This window comes from Haliaeetus albicilla, chromosome 11, assembly GCF_947461875.1.
Source record: "Haliaeetus albicilla chromosome 11, bHalAlb1.1, whole genome shotgun sequence".
Taxonomy (NCBI): domain Eukaryota; kingdom Metazoa; phylum Chordata; class Aves; order Accipitriformes; family Accipitridae; genus Haliaeetus; species Haliaeetus albicilla.
In genome coordinates this window covers 25,802,054-25,822,581 of record NC_091493.1, presented here as the reverse complement: position 1 = coordinate 25,822,581, position 20,528 = coordinate 25,802,054, and the positions used below count along the sequence as shown (strand labels likewise).

At 38.5% G+C, this 20,528-nt stretch overlaps 1 protein-coding gene across 8 annotated transcripts in view; it reads left to right on the top strand.

Annotated features, from left to right (window-relative positions):
* The window catches only part of LCOR (ligand dependent nuclear receptor corepressor), a 91,093-nt gene that overhangs the window by 15,126 nt on the left and 55,439 nt on the right, over window positions 1-20,528 (top strand). For 4 of the 8 annotated variants that reach the window (XM_069796788.1, XM_069796783.1, XM_069796791.1 and 1 more), the window contains exons 2-3: window positions 16,807-16,872; window positions 17,295-17,374. The exons of 2 other annotated variants lie outside the window; for them this stretch is intronic. In XM_069796788.1, the coding sequence (XP_069652889.1) occupies window positions 16,807-16,872; window positions 17,295-17,374 (146 nt within the window). Of the gene's footprint in view, window positions 1-2,996; window positions 3,090-16,806; window positions 16,873-17,294; window positions 17,375-20,019; window positions 20,069-20,528 lie in introns of all 8 variants that reach the window. 2 more of the 8 variants (XM_069796786.1, XM_069796787.1) reach the window with 2 other exon arrangements.

Genomic DNA, 20,528 nt, shown 5'->3' with positions numbered 1-20,528 from the left:
ACACCTTTAGGTTTATGATCTCAATTGGGGAGATGGACCAGTGCTGAATCAGCTTGTTCAGGGGCAATACTTTCCCGAATGGCAGAGGCAGTAGATTTCTAGCCATGGGAACCTCCTGACCACTGTCACACCAGACCACTGTGAAGCATTCTTGTTTTAGTTAAGTATCTTCCCTTTTCACTGAGAAATAATCCTGACCACAAAGGATCCATGGGTTGATCACAAGATGTATGAGTTGAGCAGGTTTGGACTGGACTTTCTATGTGGTCATTGAGTCAGGGTGCGTATTCATCATGGCTACTGGTTTAGGGCTTTTGCCTTTAGACAAGGTTGAAAGTTGATACAGGGCTTGCTTCCAAACAGGAGTCACCAGGGAAAAAAATCACGTAGAGCTAAGGGCAGTTCAGCACTTTTGCTGAATTCATCTGCTGAGATTTGTCAGCCAGCAACTCTGATGGTTGACCAAGAGCACAACAGGGCTATGTCAGACCAGCACAGTGTTCGGGGGAGAGAACTGGAATAAGAACCATTCCCAGAACACATCCGTTTGCTCATTCAGCAGTAGGTCCCTTTGCCTTCCATTGGAGCTTTGTGATCCATGTGGTGGTCTCTCCTGCAGGAGCATGAATCTGGTCTGCTTCTGTATGTCTCGTCTGTTCTTAGCAGCACACTGTGCAAAAACCTATGTAGCACATGGTATTGTTGACTCTAGCTCCCTTCTGTTCTAATAGGCCTTGATTCTCCAGTATCTTCAGTGTAATACACATCTCCCATGTTTTTCACTTACAAGGAATCCAAGGCAGTTACACATCTAACAAATCAGAGTAAGTGCATATTCTGTTCTTGACCAGTCTCTTAAGCAGTAGCTACACTTCTAGTTCCTAAGCAGATGTACTCTGGGGTTTGCTGAGCATGCTTTTCACGATGGCATTAAGGCAAACCCTTGTGTGGGCACTTATACTTTGCCCTTACTGGAATTGGGATTCTGGGCTAGTTAAGCCTTTGTCTTAACCTTGAAGAGCCATTCTTATGCAAGGTGAACTTGCAGAAGTTACTTATTTTAAAAAAAAAAAAAAAAAAGGCAGGGGGCATGGGGGAGCAAAATCACTTGTCTTGTCCCTTACGCAGTCTCATGAACTTGCACCAGTGTAACTGAAACTCATGGAGTGCAGGGGTAGGTATGAGTGATGGAACAGAGAAGGGAGGGGCTGCAAAACCTGCTGTTACTGCTGAAAGATAGGCTCATGAGACTGTGCTTTAAATCTATAGCCTTGATTGGATTTTTGCCTCCATGAGTTTTGCCTCATGCTAGCACTGAGCCTTCAAAGGGGGCAAAAGATTACATAGATACTTTGCCTATGTCCTCTGGTGCCAAAAGCAAAGGTTAATTTTTGTCATGTCCAAAGCCTCACATGTTCCTAAAGTGCATTGAGTTCTTCAATGAGATGATGTGGTTCTTGGTTCTGTACTGTCCGTATAGTTTGAACTGCTTTAGAATGGTACTACAATACCCTTAAAAGCTGTGTTTCATGTGCCTTTGATTTGAGGGATGCCTGATAATCTGTCGTTTGAATCTCGATTGAAATATGTAGGACTAACCAGCCTCTATCAAAGATGAGGCAGACTGGTAGGAACTGTTTCTTTGTTCTTGCTATCGCGCCACAAGCAGAAGCTGTAGATGTTCATTGGATGACTTATTTAAGAAATCGCGTAGCTTAGCAGTTGTCAAGAGGAGGGAGAACCTTCGTTCTCCTGTTTTCATGTGATGATGATATGCATAAACTGAAGTAGAAGCCTCCATGCTGGAGCTTGTCCTAAGATTCAGCAACATGATAGGCAGAAAGATGGCTTCTGTTAAAAGTTTTGGTTGTTTTGTTTTTTTTTTAATTTCCTTTTTGATCTGTGGACTGCCCTGAGTATAAAGCATCTACACAGTTGCCTCACAGAAGCCTTGTTACTGAGAGTAACAAATCCTGCAAAATTAGCCTATTCTGTTAATTTGGGAATGAAGCAGAATAAATGGTTTGTAGTTTGTGCCTGGTAGTATTTCTGAAGAACAAAGGCTTGACAATTCTTGAAGATGTATGCTGGTTACTTAAACTTCTGCGTTTGTATTTATGTGGCTGCTGCGAGTGGGGATCCTCTTGTAGCCTTTCTAAAGGTGGAATGAGTTCTTTCCTCCTGTTGTCTTTGCCATTAAAGTTGGATAGTACAGACATCTACCACGATAGATGAGTGGACGTCATTCTTGGGAAAGTAACTTTAAGGCAAAAGTAAAGGGTGAAGGTTTTGGTGGGTTTTGTTGTGTGTGGTTTTTGGTTTTTTGGGGGTTTTTTTGCTTTTTTTTTTTAGTTGTTGCACTAGCTGTTTTGGTTTCCTTTCTCAAGGACCACATGAACAAATCTGAACAATGTGAGGTTGAGTTGCACCTGTAAAAATGGATTCATTTTGTTAGCTTCCTCCTGTTCTGCACAAAGCCACAAGCAGCAGAAGTACTGGAAGAACCTGCTGCGTAGGCTTATGCTAACCGTATGTTAACTTTGCTTAAAAAAAATTAAACCCTACCTCCTGCAGAACTTGATTTGCTATTGAGAAGAGCTTTCCACTTGCTGGGAGTGAAGGGGAATTTTTCAGTCCCTGGCAATTGTGCAAGGAGATGGCTATTGTTACTGGCTCAAAGACTGTAGAAAGAACTTTAATTTCCCTGCTCTGTTTGATGCCTCTGCAACTCCAAACTGTTTTTCAATGCAAATATTCGGCTGACTGTCCACTGTTGCTGCTTCTAGGTTTCTTTCATTTTACTTTTTCTTCCCCTATCCTCGTGTTTCCTCTACATTGAGTGTTTGAAGTTTTTTTTCATGAGACATTTTTGTTTCCAGACTAATTTTATTTTCTCTCTAGGGCATTAAGTATTTGTCTTCACTAATGTTTACAACATCTCCGAACATAGTATCCTCTGTGAATTTAACTAACATGCTGTTTACCCTTTCTTCCAGATCCAGTTTCTGATCCTACTTCCACATTTGGGAGTATGCAAGGGACAAACACATCTCTTTGCGTAGCTTGACTGGATATCCCAAGACTAGGATGTTAGTATATTTAAACAATTTTTTGCATTAAAATGTTGCCAGTATCTTAATTGCACATAGATTATTATTTTTTGAAATGTAATTAACTTTATTGGCATTATGCATATTCAGAAGCCTGCTAGTAGAAACAGTTTTTCTGCAGTCTGACTAGTGCTCATTGGTGACTTTAAAACGGGTGCAGGAGTAGGAAGAATTTCAGGGTTGATTTTTAAATGAACCAAGCTTATTTAGTGTTATAGCTTTAGCACTCATTCTTGAAAATCTTAGCTCTTTGTCTAATAAGATTAACTGTAGGTTAATCCAAGAACATATAAAATCTTAGACTGTGTTCAAGATATTTATGAAAGACCACTTCAGACTTCTGAATGCATGAATACAGGTCCTAGGAGAGATTTTTAAATACTTGAAATAGTCAAATACCTATAGAAATACTTGCATCAAATAAGTGTTAACAAAAAAATAAAATTGCACACTGAAGTTTTTTGAATCCCTGCATTGCAGGTCACGTTATTCTGGTACTTGTAAGGAACCAGTTGTCTGGAAGAGAGAAACCCTATGCTAAACTATTTTTGCAGATTTAATAATGCAGCTTCCTTTAAAATGTGTTTTGTGATTGTTTAGTTATTGCAAAATGAGATATTGCATGTTTTCTGTTATGTAAGCAATTGTCTGGCAGTAATTAGCAGTTCATAGATAAGTCAGCGTTAAACTAATGTGCTATTTTTAAAAATGTATTTTTGACTCTGCCACCTCTTGGAGTGTCTCATGTATTCAACTACTACTATATTTAATTGAATTACTTATTGAAATACTACTATAAGCAACTATTTAAATTACTGAAGTGAATTTGATGCTGAATGCAATGTTCATTGTGTAGCTGTGGATTTTGCAGGTTCCTCTGCAGCCTTAGTTTTCCAGTGTGCTTCTGTTCTTTTTCCCTTGTAAATGAAAGGAGCCTTCTCTTCATGTGGTTTGAATTTATTTTGTTAAAACTGTTGCTGATCTTCTTGGCTAACATTTTAAAGCAATTGGTTATAGTTTCTCTGCTTGGATTTTCATTTGTACTGTCCAGCTCTGTACTTGGGTAATAAATTTAGGTAAGACTGCAGTTCTTCTTTGGCTTAGCTACTTCAACAGATGTTCTCAGAAGAACTAGTGTTAGGAAAGTGCAGTGTTTTCTAACACTTGTTCTAGTATCCCGCTGCATTTTGTTTTAGTGACTGATTCCTTCACTCACCCCTTCTGGTGTTATTCCTGTGGTTTTACAGAAAAGCAAATTTGTTATGGTTGCTTGCAAGCTTTTCAAGGGAATTTTAGACCCATCAAGTACTATTGTTTGTTTTATCAAATCTGCTGAAGCACAATGTGTTCTAGAAGTCTAATATTCCTTGAGCCTGGAAATGTTTCTGGTGTCAAAGAACACTTTTTTTAAAAAGTCAGCTATATCTGAAATAACCTGCAGAGGATTTAAGGTATAAAACTGACAGTAGTGGGGGACAGGGCACTTACATGAAATTGTTATTAATGCTTCCTGCACACACTGTCTTCAGCAATTTATTGTTCACTCTTTATGGCATACTTTGTTCATTATATGTGCATGATACTCTTTCTTTTAGAGAAACTTATGTATGAAGAATTCTGTAAGGAAAAAATGACCTTAAGGAAAGATATTTACAAAGTGTCATAGACCTAAACCTGTAACTTTGAATATCTGTTAGTGCTACCCTAGACTTTTAATCCCATAGGATCAGATGATTAGCATGTAGCCTGCAGTAGCACAGTTTGTATCAAATTCCTTCACTGTTTATATGGCTGTACTGTTGGCAGTTCCTAGCCATGGATTAGGAAATCCATTTCAGAGATTTTTCTCTGAAAGGACTGTTCAGAAGTTAGAAAAAGAGCTGCTTTGGACATAAGTGACAGTGACCCTCATCTTGAAATCTGAAGCTTTTCTAGCAAAGTAGCACTCAAAACTGTGAAGTTTTTCTGTTGTTTCTTCATATAGAGGTGGTTACAGATGTTTCAGTCTCCAATGACTTTAGCAATACAACACAGTGTGGAATGCCAGGTTTGAGAAACTGTGTGTAGATTACCTGGAAAATTTAACTCAGATTTTAAACAAAGGTCCTGTGGTAGGCAGTTTCTTAGAAGGCCAAGTGTTCTCCCACTCAGCACCAAAGAATTGTTTTTAGATCTACTGGGCATCCTAAACAGGAACTTCATTCTTTGAACAGACCTGGGGCAGTAACCAGTCTGCTAAGACCTTTTTATTGAGGTGAAATTGGAGCAAGGCTGGCTGCTCTAGAATGCTGATCTCCAGATGTTTGTAACAGTGTGATGTTCTTGACTAGAAACCCATAATTTGATTAATTGTGAGCATATTCTGAGATTCTGCTGTAATTTAATGACATTGAGAAACTTAGTGTGCAGAAAGTGTAGGACTGCTGTCTTCTCTCAAGTTCAGATCACACATGCTGCTTGCAAGCAAAGAACTTCAACTAGACTGAAAACAAAAGTTGTGAGGGAGTAGGGTGGCCTCAACCAAGGTACAGTGGATTAAATGTTTGACTTCCTTGATTACGAACGGGCATTAACATGCTGTGCTTCAGGCATTCTAGAAGGTCTGGAGTAAATGAGATGGAGAAGACTGGGCAGTGTCAAAAAGCTGCACAGAACTGCTTGGCTTGAGGAAGACTTAAAGATGATGACAGCAGCTGAAATTACTTTGTATATAACTCAGTTCAGTGCTATGTAAACTGTTTACTATACCCATAGACACTGAATTCACTGTAGCTACCCAGAAAAGATACTTGGGCACAACTCTGAAATCCTGAATGGCCATCATAAGTTGTATTCTCTATCATGTTACTTTTGCATCAACCAAATCCCAAGGTTTTTTTTCTGACTAGCTCTGATCCAGTATCTACTTCAGATGTCTCTCTCAAATCTGAATAATGGGAAGGCAATCTGAAAGAACAAACAAGGAAGTCAAACAGGTCTTGGATGTCACCAGTGTTGCTGTCTGAGCTGTTGCTGTCCTGCCACTTGTTCCTGCTGATGTAACTGGAGTAGGCTAGGAAATTGTTCCTGTCTAGAAATAAAGCAAGCAAAAATGATTATTTTTTTCATTGTCTTCTGAATGCACCTGCACAGTTGTTTGTATTGCCAGTGAAAAGGGAATAGTGTGAATAGACATGCCTAATGTTAAGCAGCCTTTCTTCTGTCCCATGTTGCTGTCAAGGAGGAAAAAGAAAAGCTCAGTGTAACCCCAGTTGTAGTTGGACACAAGATACCCTAAAGAAACTGAGTGCTTCTCCTGGGAAGCTCATCTGCAGGCATAGGTTATGGAATTGATGATGTGTATCTGAAGCTAAAAGGTTAGTAAGATTCAAAGAGTTGCTACCTGAAATGATGGCAAACATTACATGACTTCAGAAGTAAGAGAGAGATTTATCAGTCATTTGCTCTTTGGGAAAAATTCCATTAAACTCCAAAGGTCAGGCTATCTTATAGCTGTTTACTGCAAGTTTCTTGCATCTGTGTGTACTTTTCTTAAAGAAGGTTCACTGCTCCTAGTCTATACTGAGTAATGCTCCATCACATCTGGCAATTTCAGTTCCCACAACTTATTTCAGCACCACATTGTTTTGCTGCTATAATCTTTTGTTACGAAGTTGTCAGTGGCTGTGCTTATGCTTCTCTCTTTCCAGAGGAGTATCAGGGCTTGCAGCTTCTTTAGTCCATAGGCATAACCTGAGGTGTGAATGAAGGATAGGTAAGACTATTTCTGCAACTATTTAGCTCTGTTGGCAGAAGAGCAACAATAGTAATACAGCTATATCTTCCGTGCTGTATGCAAGAGTTGTCACGTGCTTACTTTGTACCATTGTGCTCTTGATACTATTGTGCAAACGACCATAAAGCTGGAGAGCGCTGTTAGGCTTTGCTGTGCCCCCTTTTCGTTTGCACACCTTGTGTTGTAGACTGATGAATGCCTCACTTGAGGTATACTTTCAAATGTGACTTCAGTGATGACAGTTAGTCACTAATCTGTTCTGTAGCTAGTATGAATTCTATGCTCATGTCTTTCAGTGTTAAGATACTTCTCTTTGTGTGCTGATCTGTTTGTTTTAGGGGTTTTTGTTTAAGGTGGATAACTTTTGCCCCCTGTCCAGCTTTCAGTTACCCTTTCATTTTTGTGTAGCTGCCTGTATCACACACTGATTTCACCTAGATAATCCTTTCTGTTGAGACAAAACTGAACAGTCAATCTGAAAAAGCTAGGGATACTATTCTAGAGTTTCTGGGAAGCCTTCTCAAAACATGGTGTGCTTCATATTCACTATAGTCATGATTCAGCTTTCTTACCATGATCTAGATTCTTCTTTTCTTCTGTTAGCTTCTTAATCAGAATTTAGATATACTCACTGGTATTTTAGTGAAATAATGACTTGACTTAATAAAGTGGTATGTCTTTGCGTATTGTAGGATTTTTCAGGATGCTGTTAGCTAGCTGGAGTCAGAAGGCATACTCTTCGTTGGGGCAATTGTGTAATGACTTATGATGGAGGTTTATTTAACATCAGACAGACTTTTACAATTTGCAAATAATTGCAAAGAATAAAAAGGCTCTTGGCAGTTTTTACCTTACAGGTAAGCTCAGTATATTCACCTCTCAACTAAGAAACATTCAGTAAACTTTTGCAGGTCTCTGCTATTTGTTGAAGATCATCAGATTTTCAATGTTGGGTGGTATAACTATATTTAGTTTCCTAAGTAGAATCACATTTTCATTCCTATTTGCAGACTTCTGCATAGAATTGAAAATCTCTGTAAAGATGGTGAAAGGGGTATTTATAACTTGAGATCCAAAAAGAAGAGAGTAATGTATTGAGTTAATACAGTAATGAATGATGATGTAACCGACTTCCTGTGATCAAGGAGGTGAAACTGAGTCACGCTCCAAGGGTGTGCTTAGATCACAGCTGTGGTTTGGTAGATGATTTTTCTGCTAGCAGTCCTTGTTTAAATGGATTCAGCAGCTTGTGTCTACCCTTTCTGGGCTGTTTTTTAGCAGAATTGTTTCAACTAGTCTGGTTTCAGTAGGTGGCTCTGTGTTGCAGACAGAATGATGTGGGGCAGGACTGAGTTGCTAGAGGCAGGCAACCCTCTTCAAATAGGACTGTTGTGGAGTATGAAATATAGCTAATAGCCAGTTTAACCCGCACCTCTGACACGCTTCTGCATCATGCTAATACATATCTCTTGAGGCTGGGGTGGAAATCACTGGAATCCTGTGCTTCCACATATACAACTTTTGGGGGAGAAGGAGGGTTTAAACTGACTTGGGCCTCTGCTATACCTCTTTGTGGCAAGTTGACCTGGCAACACACCTGACTCTGGCTGATCAGTCGTATGAGCATTACTGTGGCCATGAAATAAAGTGGAGCAGTGAATTGATGCTGCTGGAAATCCTATCTCTTCTGTGGGAGGCATTTTCCAGGCAGATCAATTCTGTCTACTGCAAGGCTACTCTTATGCTTGTGCCAGCGGAGCATGGGGTATGGGGATAAACACTGTTAGTTAATGAATATCATCTTAACTTTGCTTGGCAGTGAAGCATTAACAGGTTGTCTCCCACAGGAAAAAAAGTTTCAAGGTTTTGCTGCAATAAATAATGCAACACTGTTGGATATGGAAAAAATTGCCTCAAGTTTGAGAAACGTTTGGGTCTCTATATAAAAATTTTTGGTTCATGATGTTCTGTGCTATTGAGCACTCTCATTCTTTGGCTATTTGGCTCTTTTGATCTCTTTATAAACTCGATATAGTTTCTTCTCAGTGAAAGTTGTGCCTGGCTGCTTGCTGGAACTCCAGACGTGGAGGTTGAACAAATAAGAGCACCGTCTTTGAATTGAGATACTGAAAAACAAATACCACTTCAACTTTTAGTGTTAAAGTTTGTTTGTTTGGGTTTTTTTTTGTTTGTGGGGGTTTTGGGTTTTTTTGGTTGGTGTGGTGTTTTTTGTTTTGTTTTGTTTTTTTTTAATTTAGATCTTATTCTACCATTAAGTAAAAACTACCTTTTTAAGGATACATAGAAAGTTGGTAGTTACTGAAACTCTTCTGCTGTCATTCTTTTCCATTTTGTGATATCTGTATTTTCTGGTTTATTTTCTAAAGTAATAAAATGCAAGTATTTACATGAGAAGAGTCCAGTCAGGTTCTGGATTGGTGGCGACTGGCTGTGAAGAACTGTAAACCTCCTGATCTTGAGTTAAAATGTAAAACAGAAGCCCACAACCCCTGACTTGAACAACTAGCCAGATTAGTGATGCAGTGCAGTATCTACAAATCAGTATCTACAAATCTTCCCACCCCCACAAATCCACATGAAGATTACTGCTCGGTCTGCCAGAGCAATTGCTGTGTCTTGAGGTGATGTTGAGACAGCTATTGCAGAGAGTCCTTGGCTTTTCTTGAATTCTGCTGCTGAGTCTTTTGATCAGAGATAAGAAGGTTGCATGCCTTCGTGTAATTCTCTTCTTGATACCAGATCACACACACAAAAATACTCCTTGTGGGAGGGGGGCAGGAGATGGTCCATATTATGCCTTTTTGCCTTGCTATACTCTGTACTCTAGCAACAAGCTAGTCACTTCTCTTTTTTGGGGGGTGACTTTTCAGTTGTAATTAGTGAGATAATCTGCCAGTTAGAGTGCTAACATAGGATGGGGAGACCTGTTTCCATTTCTCGCACTGCAAAACAGCCTGATAACTTGCTTTCTTTGCCCCTTTGTTCTCCCCTGTAGAGGGAAGAGACCTACTGTCTTTTAGGGGATTTTGCAGGGCTCTCTTCTGTTGTGAAGGCAAGTGCGTTGCAGCGCTGTAGTCCAGATACGTAGCTGGTTTTCTGTTATACTTAGCTCATTAACTTTTAAATGCCTTGCTGTGAGTTTGATACTGCATCAGAGAAAATGTGCTTAGACTTGATTCTCAGAGGAAAAGGAATTGCTTGGTTGAGAGGGATGCTTGGAGAGAAGAGTGAGGATGGCCTGCTGCAGCTGCTTCTTCTTTATTAAAATTACAGACCAGTATTGGAATTTTAATGAAGTCTTGCAGGATGGATGGTCAGAAGCACTTCTGTCAACAGTGCTTGTCTGCTGCCGTAGTAGGTTTTTTGTCCCTTTTTTGATTTTTCAGCTTATTGCTGTGGTAAGTTACTGTAACAGTGAAATGGCTGTTTGACAGAACATGCACCTTGTTGGCTGCTTGATTGCTTCAAATGAAACTTCTCTACAGGAGATGCTGTTCTATAGTGAGTAAAGCATTAGTCTAAGGCCAAAGGATGGGATTTTTTTCTCTTGAGCACCAAGGGCCTGTTTAGGGACCTCAGCAGGTCATACTACATATTTTGTCCTAGGAACACGAGGTGTTCTGGTGAAAAAAGCTATAGAAGAGCTATGTATTGCTCTATAGGACTTGGTCATACTTGTTCTTTTAAACAGTACCTATCTTAACATCCATAGTTCTTTTCTTCTGTATGCATGTGTCTGTATTGCTCTTACAGAACCAGGTTATTGATATTTAAGGTCCCTGGAAAGTCCTTGGATTTACTAAAGCAACTATTGTCTCTGGAGCAGGGAAGTCTGCAGTAAGTCCCTGGGCGGTGCAGCTTCATTAACAAGAATGTGGAAGCATGAACTTTGAAAAATTGCTGAAGATGCACAGCTTTTTCTTTGTTCCCCCAGAAGCTAAGACAAAGTTGGTTTAACTTGTAGTTGGAGTACTTAATAGGGCTCCATTCAGATAACGAGATCTCTCATCATAGGTGGATGGGAGTTTCTTTTATTTTGTTGCATGAATAAAAGAACATTCACAACTTAAAATTATATGCATGTCCTGAGACTTGGTGTATATTAATAACTGTCCTGTGACTTTTTTCTCCTCCCTTGTTGCTTGGTCTTGCTTTTCTATTAAGATGCCTGTGAGTGAAACATTCAAGTTTAATAGATTTTTGTCCTGAAAGAGACAGAATTCCCGTGTTACACATAGACTGTAGGATTTTTCTGAATTAATTCCTGCTTCAAATCCCATAGCTGTGGATAAATATATCCAATCTTGACCAGAAAATCTAGGCATGAGAAATCCAATAAAAACCTGATGTGATGGTGGTGGCTCTTGCTTCCTACTAGTTAATGAGACTCCTAACATGACGAATGTAAGTGCTGGGGGAGAGCACAAGGGGAATAGATCTTAGCGGCCAGCCCACGCTTACCTAAATAACACCTCCAGAATCCTAGAGTAGGGAAAGCGTCCGTCTGGTCCTGGAGTGCATATCTTGTGTTTTCAATTGGACCCTTGTAAAATTAAGAGAGTCTTATGTCTGGCTGAGTTTGATCAGCTTCCAATTTCAGCTGCTGGATCTGGGTATGTCTTTGAAAAGCTGTTTTTCCTGTTCCTGGATGTGTGTTTTGTGGCTTTCTCCATTCCCCTCCGCCCCCCTTTCGAAGTAGTGTTTAATTGCATTTGCTTTGGTAAGCAGCCTCTGTGACCTGGGCCTTTTGTTATTTACTGTTCTTCCTGTCTTTGTATCTCCTGCAAATTTAGTGACTGCTTTCTTCCAAGTCACTGACTAAAATGTTAAATGGCATAGGGCCAAGAACCAATACCTGATGGACTTCACTAGCAGTGGTTTCCCATTGACACCAACATTTCAAGAGCTGTCACTTAATCGATTTTTAATCTGTTTTGTATGTATTTGGCTGATTTTTGTTTGGTTTGGTTTGGTTTTTCTTTTTTAAGTTTTTTTTTTCCTGGCTGGTTTTGATCAAAATGTGTTCTGCTAGCCCAAAAATGTTACATAAATCTAAAAATATTATATCAAGCCTGTTACTGTTGTTAATCAAATTTTTAGTTTCATAAAAGTTAAATAAGATAATTCGTGTAAGCCCATGTTGATTGACACCAATTTTGCTGTTAATTCCTTAGTAGTCCTCTGAGCCATTCCTTGGTTTTGAAAACCTTTCCCAGGTTGAGACCCTAGTACTAATCTGTTTAATGTTTTGACATTTGAAAGGGATGATTCCCCCCCCCCAGTCCATTGGAACTTTCTCACTATTCCAAGACTTTCTGGAATTAAACACTGCTGCAAACATTCTTTGAGTAACTCCCACAGAAAAAAAATCGCCTCCACAGGATTTTAAGACTGTTAACTTACAAATGTTAAATAACATCACTTTTATAGATTTTGTTGAATGATCGTATGCCATTCTATTGAGTGTTTGTTTGTTAATATACTACCATATTCTTATAGAATTTTTTTTAGGCGATATGCATATGTGCCTTTTTTTTGATTTTTATCTTTGCTTACTTTAAAGCTGTGTGTGTCTCTCTGCTCTGATCTTTGTAACATTTCTGAATTTTGATTTACGCTCTCTGCTCTGAATCCCCCTGCCCTTCTTCCAACCTATTCTCTCCTCTTCATGCTTTCACACATTGTGGTTTTGGTTTTTTGGGGGTTTTGCTGGTTTTTCGATTTTTTTTTTTTTTTTTTTTTTTAATTAACAGGTCAGATTTTTTCCTATTGTATTGTTTTGAGGGTTTCTAGTAAAAAGTTTGTAAATAGTTAAGAAATTTAAACAAAAGATGTAGGCAACTATTGTCTTAATTGATTTGACTCAATTTCCAGCTTTTTGAAGTTGTCCTTTTAAAGTGCAAATTGCTATCTATTAGGCTGATTGTTTACTATAAATAAATGCTGGTGAATCAGTTGGTTTTTTTCTATTTCAATTGGTCTACAGTATCTACATAACTACTGCCCTGGCTCGTACTTACTTAGCCTATTGACATCTAGTTTACAAATTGATATTCACAGATTAAATTGATATTCACAGATTAGGGTTGAAGAGTTGATAACTATGTGTGTTGTTGTTTTTATTATTTATTTTCCCCCTTCGAGGCCCTTGCTATGTTGATTTTTTTTTTTTTTTTTTTTTGAGTTCTTTAACAATTTATGTAGTAGTAAAGATGGATTGTAGCTTTTCTTTACTACCCTCAAATTTATTTGACTTCTAGTTAGTGGTACAAGCTTTACTGCTTTGACTAGGTATGTGTGTAAAGCTGAATTATGTAGTGAGTATTAAAGGGTATGTTTGAGCTGTGCTGTTGCAGGGTAAAAAGCATTGTTTGAAATGCTAGTCTCTGTGTCAATGGCAGTCCAGAAATGCATCCCTATCTTCTTCTGAAGATCTTGCATTTCTGTTTTTTAAGGGGGAGAATGTGTCTAACTAATCCACAACACTAGAGATCAGCCAGTAAAGTCCTCTCTTGGATTATCAACTTCTGTAATAGTGTTATCTCAAGGAGCCTGGTAGCTACTTAATCATTACAGGTGCTCTCAGTTTTAAGGCAAAAGATGATATGAGGATCTAACTGGATTTTTTTTTTTCTTTTTGGTAAAGCTTGAAGTTAAACTGTTGTCTTAAACTGTTAACCAACAAACTATAATTACAGTTTAAATTTATGACTTAAAATATTTGGTTACAGAAGGGAGGATGAAAATGCCAGAAAAGATGAAAATAAAACTGTTTAGCTGCAGAGACAAAACCAGTGAAACTCGACCATGCTGAAAACTGCATAGTTAACTCTTTCTTTTTTTCCTTTTGTTTTAGTTTTAATTTCTGTACTTGTTACTCTTAGCATAAAAATGGCACATCCATATTCTGACTTTTGTCAGAAGATATTATAGAGAATAATGTTTCTTATATATTGCTTTACTTCTAGAGCTAACAATTGTGAAATAGTAACAAGTGTGTAACAACTCTGTATTTAAAAAGTTAGTCCACCCTTGCTTCAGTACTAAGAGTTTTCTTTGTTCTTTCTGGGATTTTTTTTTTTTTGCTAATTCTTCACTTACTGGAGAGCCTTCTGAGATAGAGAAAATGTTTTACACTTTATAAATGTTGTATTTTTTAAAAAATTAAAAACTTTTTTTCTAAATTCTTACACTAACACCGTAAGGATGTTTTCCCTTGTATAGGTCACTGGTAACATTATAAGGGTTAAATGTATGGCTGCTTTAATTGTGAGGAGCGTACCTAAGACAAAGCTCTAAGATATTGGGATCTTCATCCTTTTTTCTCCTCTGTTATTCCTGCAACTTTTCCACTGGCCCTGCTCTTCAGCTGCTGTGAACTGTCAGACAGTGAAATATGGATGATGAAAATATAGAAACTGGAATTTAGCAGAGGCAGCCATGTTAATTTCTGTTCCATTTGAAATGCAGGAAAATATCATCTGCCAAATGGAAAAGGACAATCGGTGGGAAAAGAAATGTTCTTTTCAAGCTTCTAAGAGCAGTGACAATGGAGAGAAAAAATACTATAAAAAGTAGGCAGCTCCTTTTTCAAGATTTTGTTTTCAATGTATTATGCATGATTAACTGTACACAGTTGCTCTTTTGGAGTCCTGAATGACTGAATACAACATCGCAGGGCTTATACTGTCTTTACTGCCTTGCACTTTGCATTTGGGGGGAATAGGTCTCATCTTCATGGCAGTTTTGCCAGTCTTTAGTATAATTTTTGAATACATTCATACTTCCCTTACTTCCCTTTTTTAATGTCAAGCATTGCACATAAGATGTTCTGCTGTTGCTATGCAACTGCTAAATCCAATATTTAATATTAATAAAAACCAAGTGGCATTAGCATCACTGAGAACAGTGGGCTAGCAAACTATGATTGTACAATATCCAAGCTGTAAAACTTGGCAGGGACTTCAGTGTGCAATTGCATGCATAGCAAACTGTGGGGCATGAGTCATTGGCAGTTACTATTTTAAGAGTGGTGAGTTTGAGTAAAATTTCTGAGGTCTTCTGATTTTTATTTATATCTATAAAAAATACAATTTTTTAAAACAAAAAGATAAAGAATGAGGTTGGTTAGCTGTTTTCCTTAAGGTTTCATTTGAGATACAAATTCTGAGAGGTCACTACCCATAAAAGAGTCAACATTATAAACCTACGGGTCAATACCCTGATTCTCCTATTTTTCTTCTAGGTCAGGTTGGTTGGCCCTTTCCCACTGTTCCTGCCACTTCCTGAACCCTGAATTGGCTTTTTTTGGAGGCAGTGCTACTTCTCTGCCTGACAAGGTGCTGTTCAATGGGATGTTTTTGCAGTTTTTCCTCTTCCACCTTGTTTTCTGATCTCTCCCCTATTTTTCTTTACTCTTGACTGTTATTTCACTGTCACTCTTTCACCTTTTGTTTTTGTTTTTTTACTTTTGTTCTCCACTCGGTGCTTTCTGAGATCAGAATTTTAGTATCAGCCTCTGATAGGCATTAGATCAGGGATGGTGGTGTGCCCTGGCAATGCTTTGGCCATTTAAGTCATGTTGCAGGCTGCAAATTTTGTAGGGGCCTGCATCTGGCATCTGAAGATGTTAGTGCACTGGCACTCTTGCTGATACCCAGAGGGATGTAACAGTACTTGTCCTTTCCTTTTGAAGACTGCTGTCCAAAAGATAACTTTGATACTAGATCTGTATGTAGTCAGAGTTATTTTAGAATTATCGCTCTTTTGCAGTGTAGTAACAGATCTTCTTCATAACGTGATCATTTAGATTTTGATTTGTTTCTTAAAAGGGCTATTTCAGGTAGTTTATCTGTCCCCAATTCACCCATGCAAGTTTCTGTAAATTTAAAACCATATTTTTCTGTCTTTAACATTTTTTTTGTCATTTCTTCTTCTGCTTCTCAAAGATTGAGGCAAGTAGAAGTTGCCCCTAGCTATATGCAAACTGTTATTAAACCTACAAAGCAGAAGTATTAATGGGGGGGGGGGAAATACAGTAAGTTGTAGTCTTGAGTTTTATGGTCATATCTGGAATACATTTTTATAAGCAGGTGGAATTTGTTTGTCCCCCTTAAAGTCGTCTTTGTACTTTTCATATTCACTCTACTAACCTGTCTTCTCATAGTATTGGGTAGTTAATAGCTCTGTAGATTTTACTGCCAGCAGGATTTTAGTGTAATATTGATTTAACATTTCCAAATAATGGCAGTAATTTTGGTAAAGGTTTTTCCTCTTTTGGAATAAACTAAAACTGGTTAGATTTATTTTAAGTGAGACATAAACCATGGCATTGAAGTAAATTGGACTGTGTATCTTAGATGCGGATCTGTGACTGGAATTTGGTTCCTTAGTCGCATGACACTGCTGAATCCCTTTCCTTCGACTTTTCTCTCTTCAAACCTGTAACTCTTCAGGAAACACTGATTCTAACATTTGCTGAAATTCAGAAAAGCAACTGAGTGCCACTCAGATGGAAGAATGTTTTTTTTTAAATTGGGAAAATGTACCTTATTTCAGTTTGGAGGCTTAAGCAAGAGAAATTTTTTTTGTATAGAAATTACCTGGTCAAATTGTAGAACCTACAACTTATTTTATTTTCAAAATGGTTTATTTCAATGTCGTAATGTTCTTTGTTTTTAACCTAGCTATTTACAAAAGTACAGGAGTTGGTGGTCTCTAGACTGTGCTATGATTTGTCAGTAGTTCAGTCATCACAATTGACCCATGCATCTTGTAATACTTAGAGAAAACACATTGAGCTCTGTTCTTGGAACAGATAAATATAGAACTGCTATTGTGAATATTCTTGTAGTGACGTACTTAATCTAGAAAGCTAACAATTCTTTTATTTGCTTTTAGGGTTTGAAAGTATTCTAGAAGGCCTGTTTGGACCTGGATTATTAAAAGATCTCAGTTTGTTTAAAGGTATTCAATCTCTATGTTTGTATCTTGTTCTGCATTTCTAATGACAGAAGCAGCCCCAGCTCTGCCTGTAGAAAATGTGTGTTACCGTGGTGATTTGTGCTTTTTTTTTTTTTTCCCCCTCCCCCAGGCAGTGCTCACAGTTAGTTTCATATTGGCTAAAATTACTAATGAGTGTGCGTTCATCTTTATGTAGCTGGGAGTGTATTTGGCAGTGCTTGGAAAAACAGATTTGTTGTGCATAGATAAAATGTATACAGTTTGGTAATCTGGGGATTTAGAAAAATGGCCGAAATGAAGCCTGCATCCTCAGAATGCAGGCAAGAATGTTGTGAAACAGGTATTTAATTTGGCATTTCTCTTTTGGCTCCAGTTGTGTCGTGGTTTATGAATATGAAGTAATTTGCTATTCCTCTGATTTACAGACTGTGAGCCTGAAGGTGTTTCTGATTGGTCTTTTGATGAAAATTGTCTTTTCTGCTGCCTGAGAAGAGAAAAAGTGAAGGTAACAATGCAGATGTGTGAAGCTAGTAGTTGTAGGGGAGGGACAAAGGGAGGGAGTTTGCTGCTTCTAGTTAACTGAACGTAGAAAATCTGCAACCTCCTACCCCTTTCCCCTCCTTCAGAAAAAGGCTTTCTGAATTAAAATAATGCAAGTTAATTGAACAGACTTGCCTCTTCTCTGCAACTTTTTCTTTCTAGTATGTGATGCAGATTTTTTTTTTCTTTTCTGTGTAGTGGCTCTTTCTGTTTGGTGTTTTTTGTTTGGTTTGGGTTTTTTGAGTTCTTTTTAAGAGATCTTGTTGGCATCATGAAACCCTTCCCAAGAGAGCCAAACTGTGGCTTGTGCATGTTTACTACAGTCAGAGGCTGGGCTTATCTTCAGTATGGAAATGTGGTCCATTTTAACAACCTAGTGTCTTGTTCTGTATCTTGGAATCTCTTTCCCTATGGGCCATATCCCTTTTATTAAAAGGCTCATGTGTATGGTAGATTTTGTACTGTGCTTGTTTATAACCAAGTCAGAGCCTAAATGTGGACAAGTCAGCTTTGCCCACATAATAAACTTGCAGTTTGTTTTCTTAACGAGACTATAGCGTATATGAAACTAAGGCTATCATGCTATACGTAATTGTTGCTCAGACCATGTGTTGAAATAATGATTGTTCTATAGCATAGGAAGGAAGGCTCATCTGTCTTGGCAAAACTTCATTTGCTGAACTCTTAACTACTACTTCTTCCTGCACAATGTAAAATAACATGCAGAGTGGATCTCTATCAACTTAAGAATGAAACAAAAGCACCCTTTCCTCTGCAGCAGCTAACACTTATGACTGCATGGCTTGTTTATAAAGGAATTACCTTGTTGACACTAATACTTGCCATGTTGCCAGTTTATGCTTGGTTTTGTATTGCAGTTTTTGTTAAGGCATGGGGAGGAGGGTTAGGAACGCTTGCATTTAGAACAGATAAAAGGCGTAATTCTTTCACTGAGATTGACAGCAGGTAAGCTATATGTATGCTTGTGCTGTAAGAAGTTCTGTCTTGTTTCACTTATGTCATATCATAAAAAGACAAGATCCAGTGTTTAGCACAGTTCTAGTTAAGCCACTGAATTGATTCAGAAATTAATTTTGTGCTGCGGTCAGAGACTGGTTGTAGTATGGGAGAATCACATAGTGTACAGGTAGATCTTCAAAAAGACTGTTTACATCTCAATCGTCCTGACAGGTCCACAGTAACGAAAATAAAGCTCCTGAAAATCAGTGATTGTTAGGTGAAGACAAAAACTAAGAACATGAATGTCCACCCTACAGTGTGCTGATTAGGCATGGTTGTCTTGTCCTTTTCAAGCTTCTACACAACCTTTAGACAGAAGCTGAGATATCGCTATTTATATTTTCATGTACTTTGCTAGGCTTTTCTTTCTAGTTTCACATAGTAAAGTGTAGCCCATGATTGTGAGTATCACTGAAAAACTGGCAATGTGTTCCTTATGCTAGTGCTAGTTATCATTTACGTTAAGGTTCCTCACGTGGTTTCCCATTGTACCGTGTGGTGGCTTTTAAATGGGCAAAAGAAAAGGTGCAGATATGGTCACATCTGGTGTGCTCTGTGGTGTTTTGGCATCAGGGGTCTAAGGAGATTTTAGGATTGTGTACAGACTGACGCAGAATGCAGCAGGTGTGTGCAGCATCACTAGGCAAAGGTGCTAGGTGAAGGGGAAGGAGGTTTTAAGTTCTGAGCGGGCTGGATAGAAATGTGAGTTAAGAGAGGCAGTGGTAGTGTCAGTCAGCCACTATGGGCTTGGATAGAATAATTTTTATAACTAAAACCCAAGCAATTTCTGTCACTTTACATTTCAGTAGCCAAACCATTTTTCTTACAGCCAATTGATACACAGGGACAGCAAAGAGAGCTTTGTACACATGGTTGTTTGCTGGGTGGCCAGGGATCACTGACTGGGAGAGGGGGGATTGGGGAAGGAGGGTGAACCACTCCATTCAAATCAGACGTGTGACTTCTCTGTTAATCCCGGTGATTCTCCTCATGCTTGGCACAGGGCTTCTTTGGAGTACATAGGATTCCCCCCGCCCCCATCCCTCAGCCTTTGTATTAGTTCTGCTGGGTTGTTTTTTTGGTGAGAGGGTTGGTTTTTTAAGGAAGAATATGGCTGCTTTTAGACCTAGTGAGTTCTTGTATGTCAGCTGAGAGAGATGACAGGGTGGGAGTGCTTCCTTTCCTCTGTGAGTATGCCAAATTGCTGCACTGCTGGCTGTTGCTGATGTAATTAGCTTGCAATACAGAGTTAAGTATGACTCTTCTATGGGAGTCTTCAAATACTATGGATTTAACAATATCATAATTTTGAAATAAAACATTGGAGACTTAATTGTTACAAAAAAGTTTGTAACTTCATTTGGTATTTAGCCAAATGATGGCCAGTCTCCAGCTGATGGACTGAACTAAATTAGAAGTGGTACCTAGTTTATTTGAAATCTCTTCCATTCAACATCTGTAATATCTTTAACTCTTCCTTTTATGGACTTGCAGGCTCAATCTTCTGTAACTGCAAAAACATGTCTGTTCCTGTACATAATGTGATAGCAGTTGTACTTATTGCTGATGTGCATCTTCTTACCTTTTTAGGGAAAGAACTGGGCAGGATGGGATGATTTGGGTTTGTGCTTGTATACTGGTGAGTTACAGAATTAAAAGGTGTGTAACTGTTGTAGCTGGGAGCAAGATAGCCACAAGCCACATATTACAACACTGTGTGGCTGGCCTTTTTTTTCCAATGAGTACATCTCTACCAATACCTCCTTTTGGATTAGCAGAATAATTAATTGGTATACTTGATTTTCATCTTTGAGTGACATGTAGGCACCTGGTCTGACAAGTTCAAAACCAAATAAAATCTTCAGGGTTTTTTTTCTGGATTTCATTTGCCCTTAAGAATTACCTGTAACTTAGGAGACCAGTAGTTGTCCTCAAGGAGAACTGAGTCCTGGACTACAGGATGAGAATTGGAAGCTGTTGTGGTTTAACCCCACCTGGCAACTAAGCACCACACAGCTGCGCACACACTTCCCCCCGGTAGGATCAGGGAGAGAATCGGGAGAGTAAAAGTGAGAAGACTTGTGGGTTGAGATAAAGAC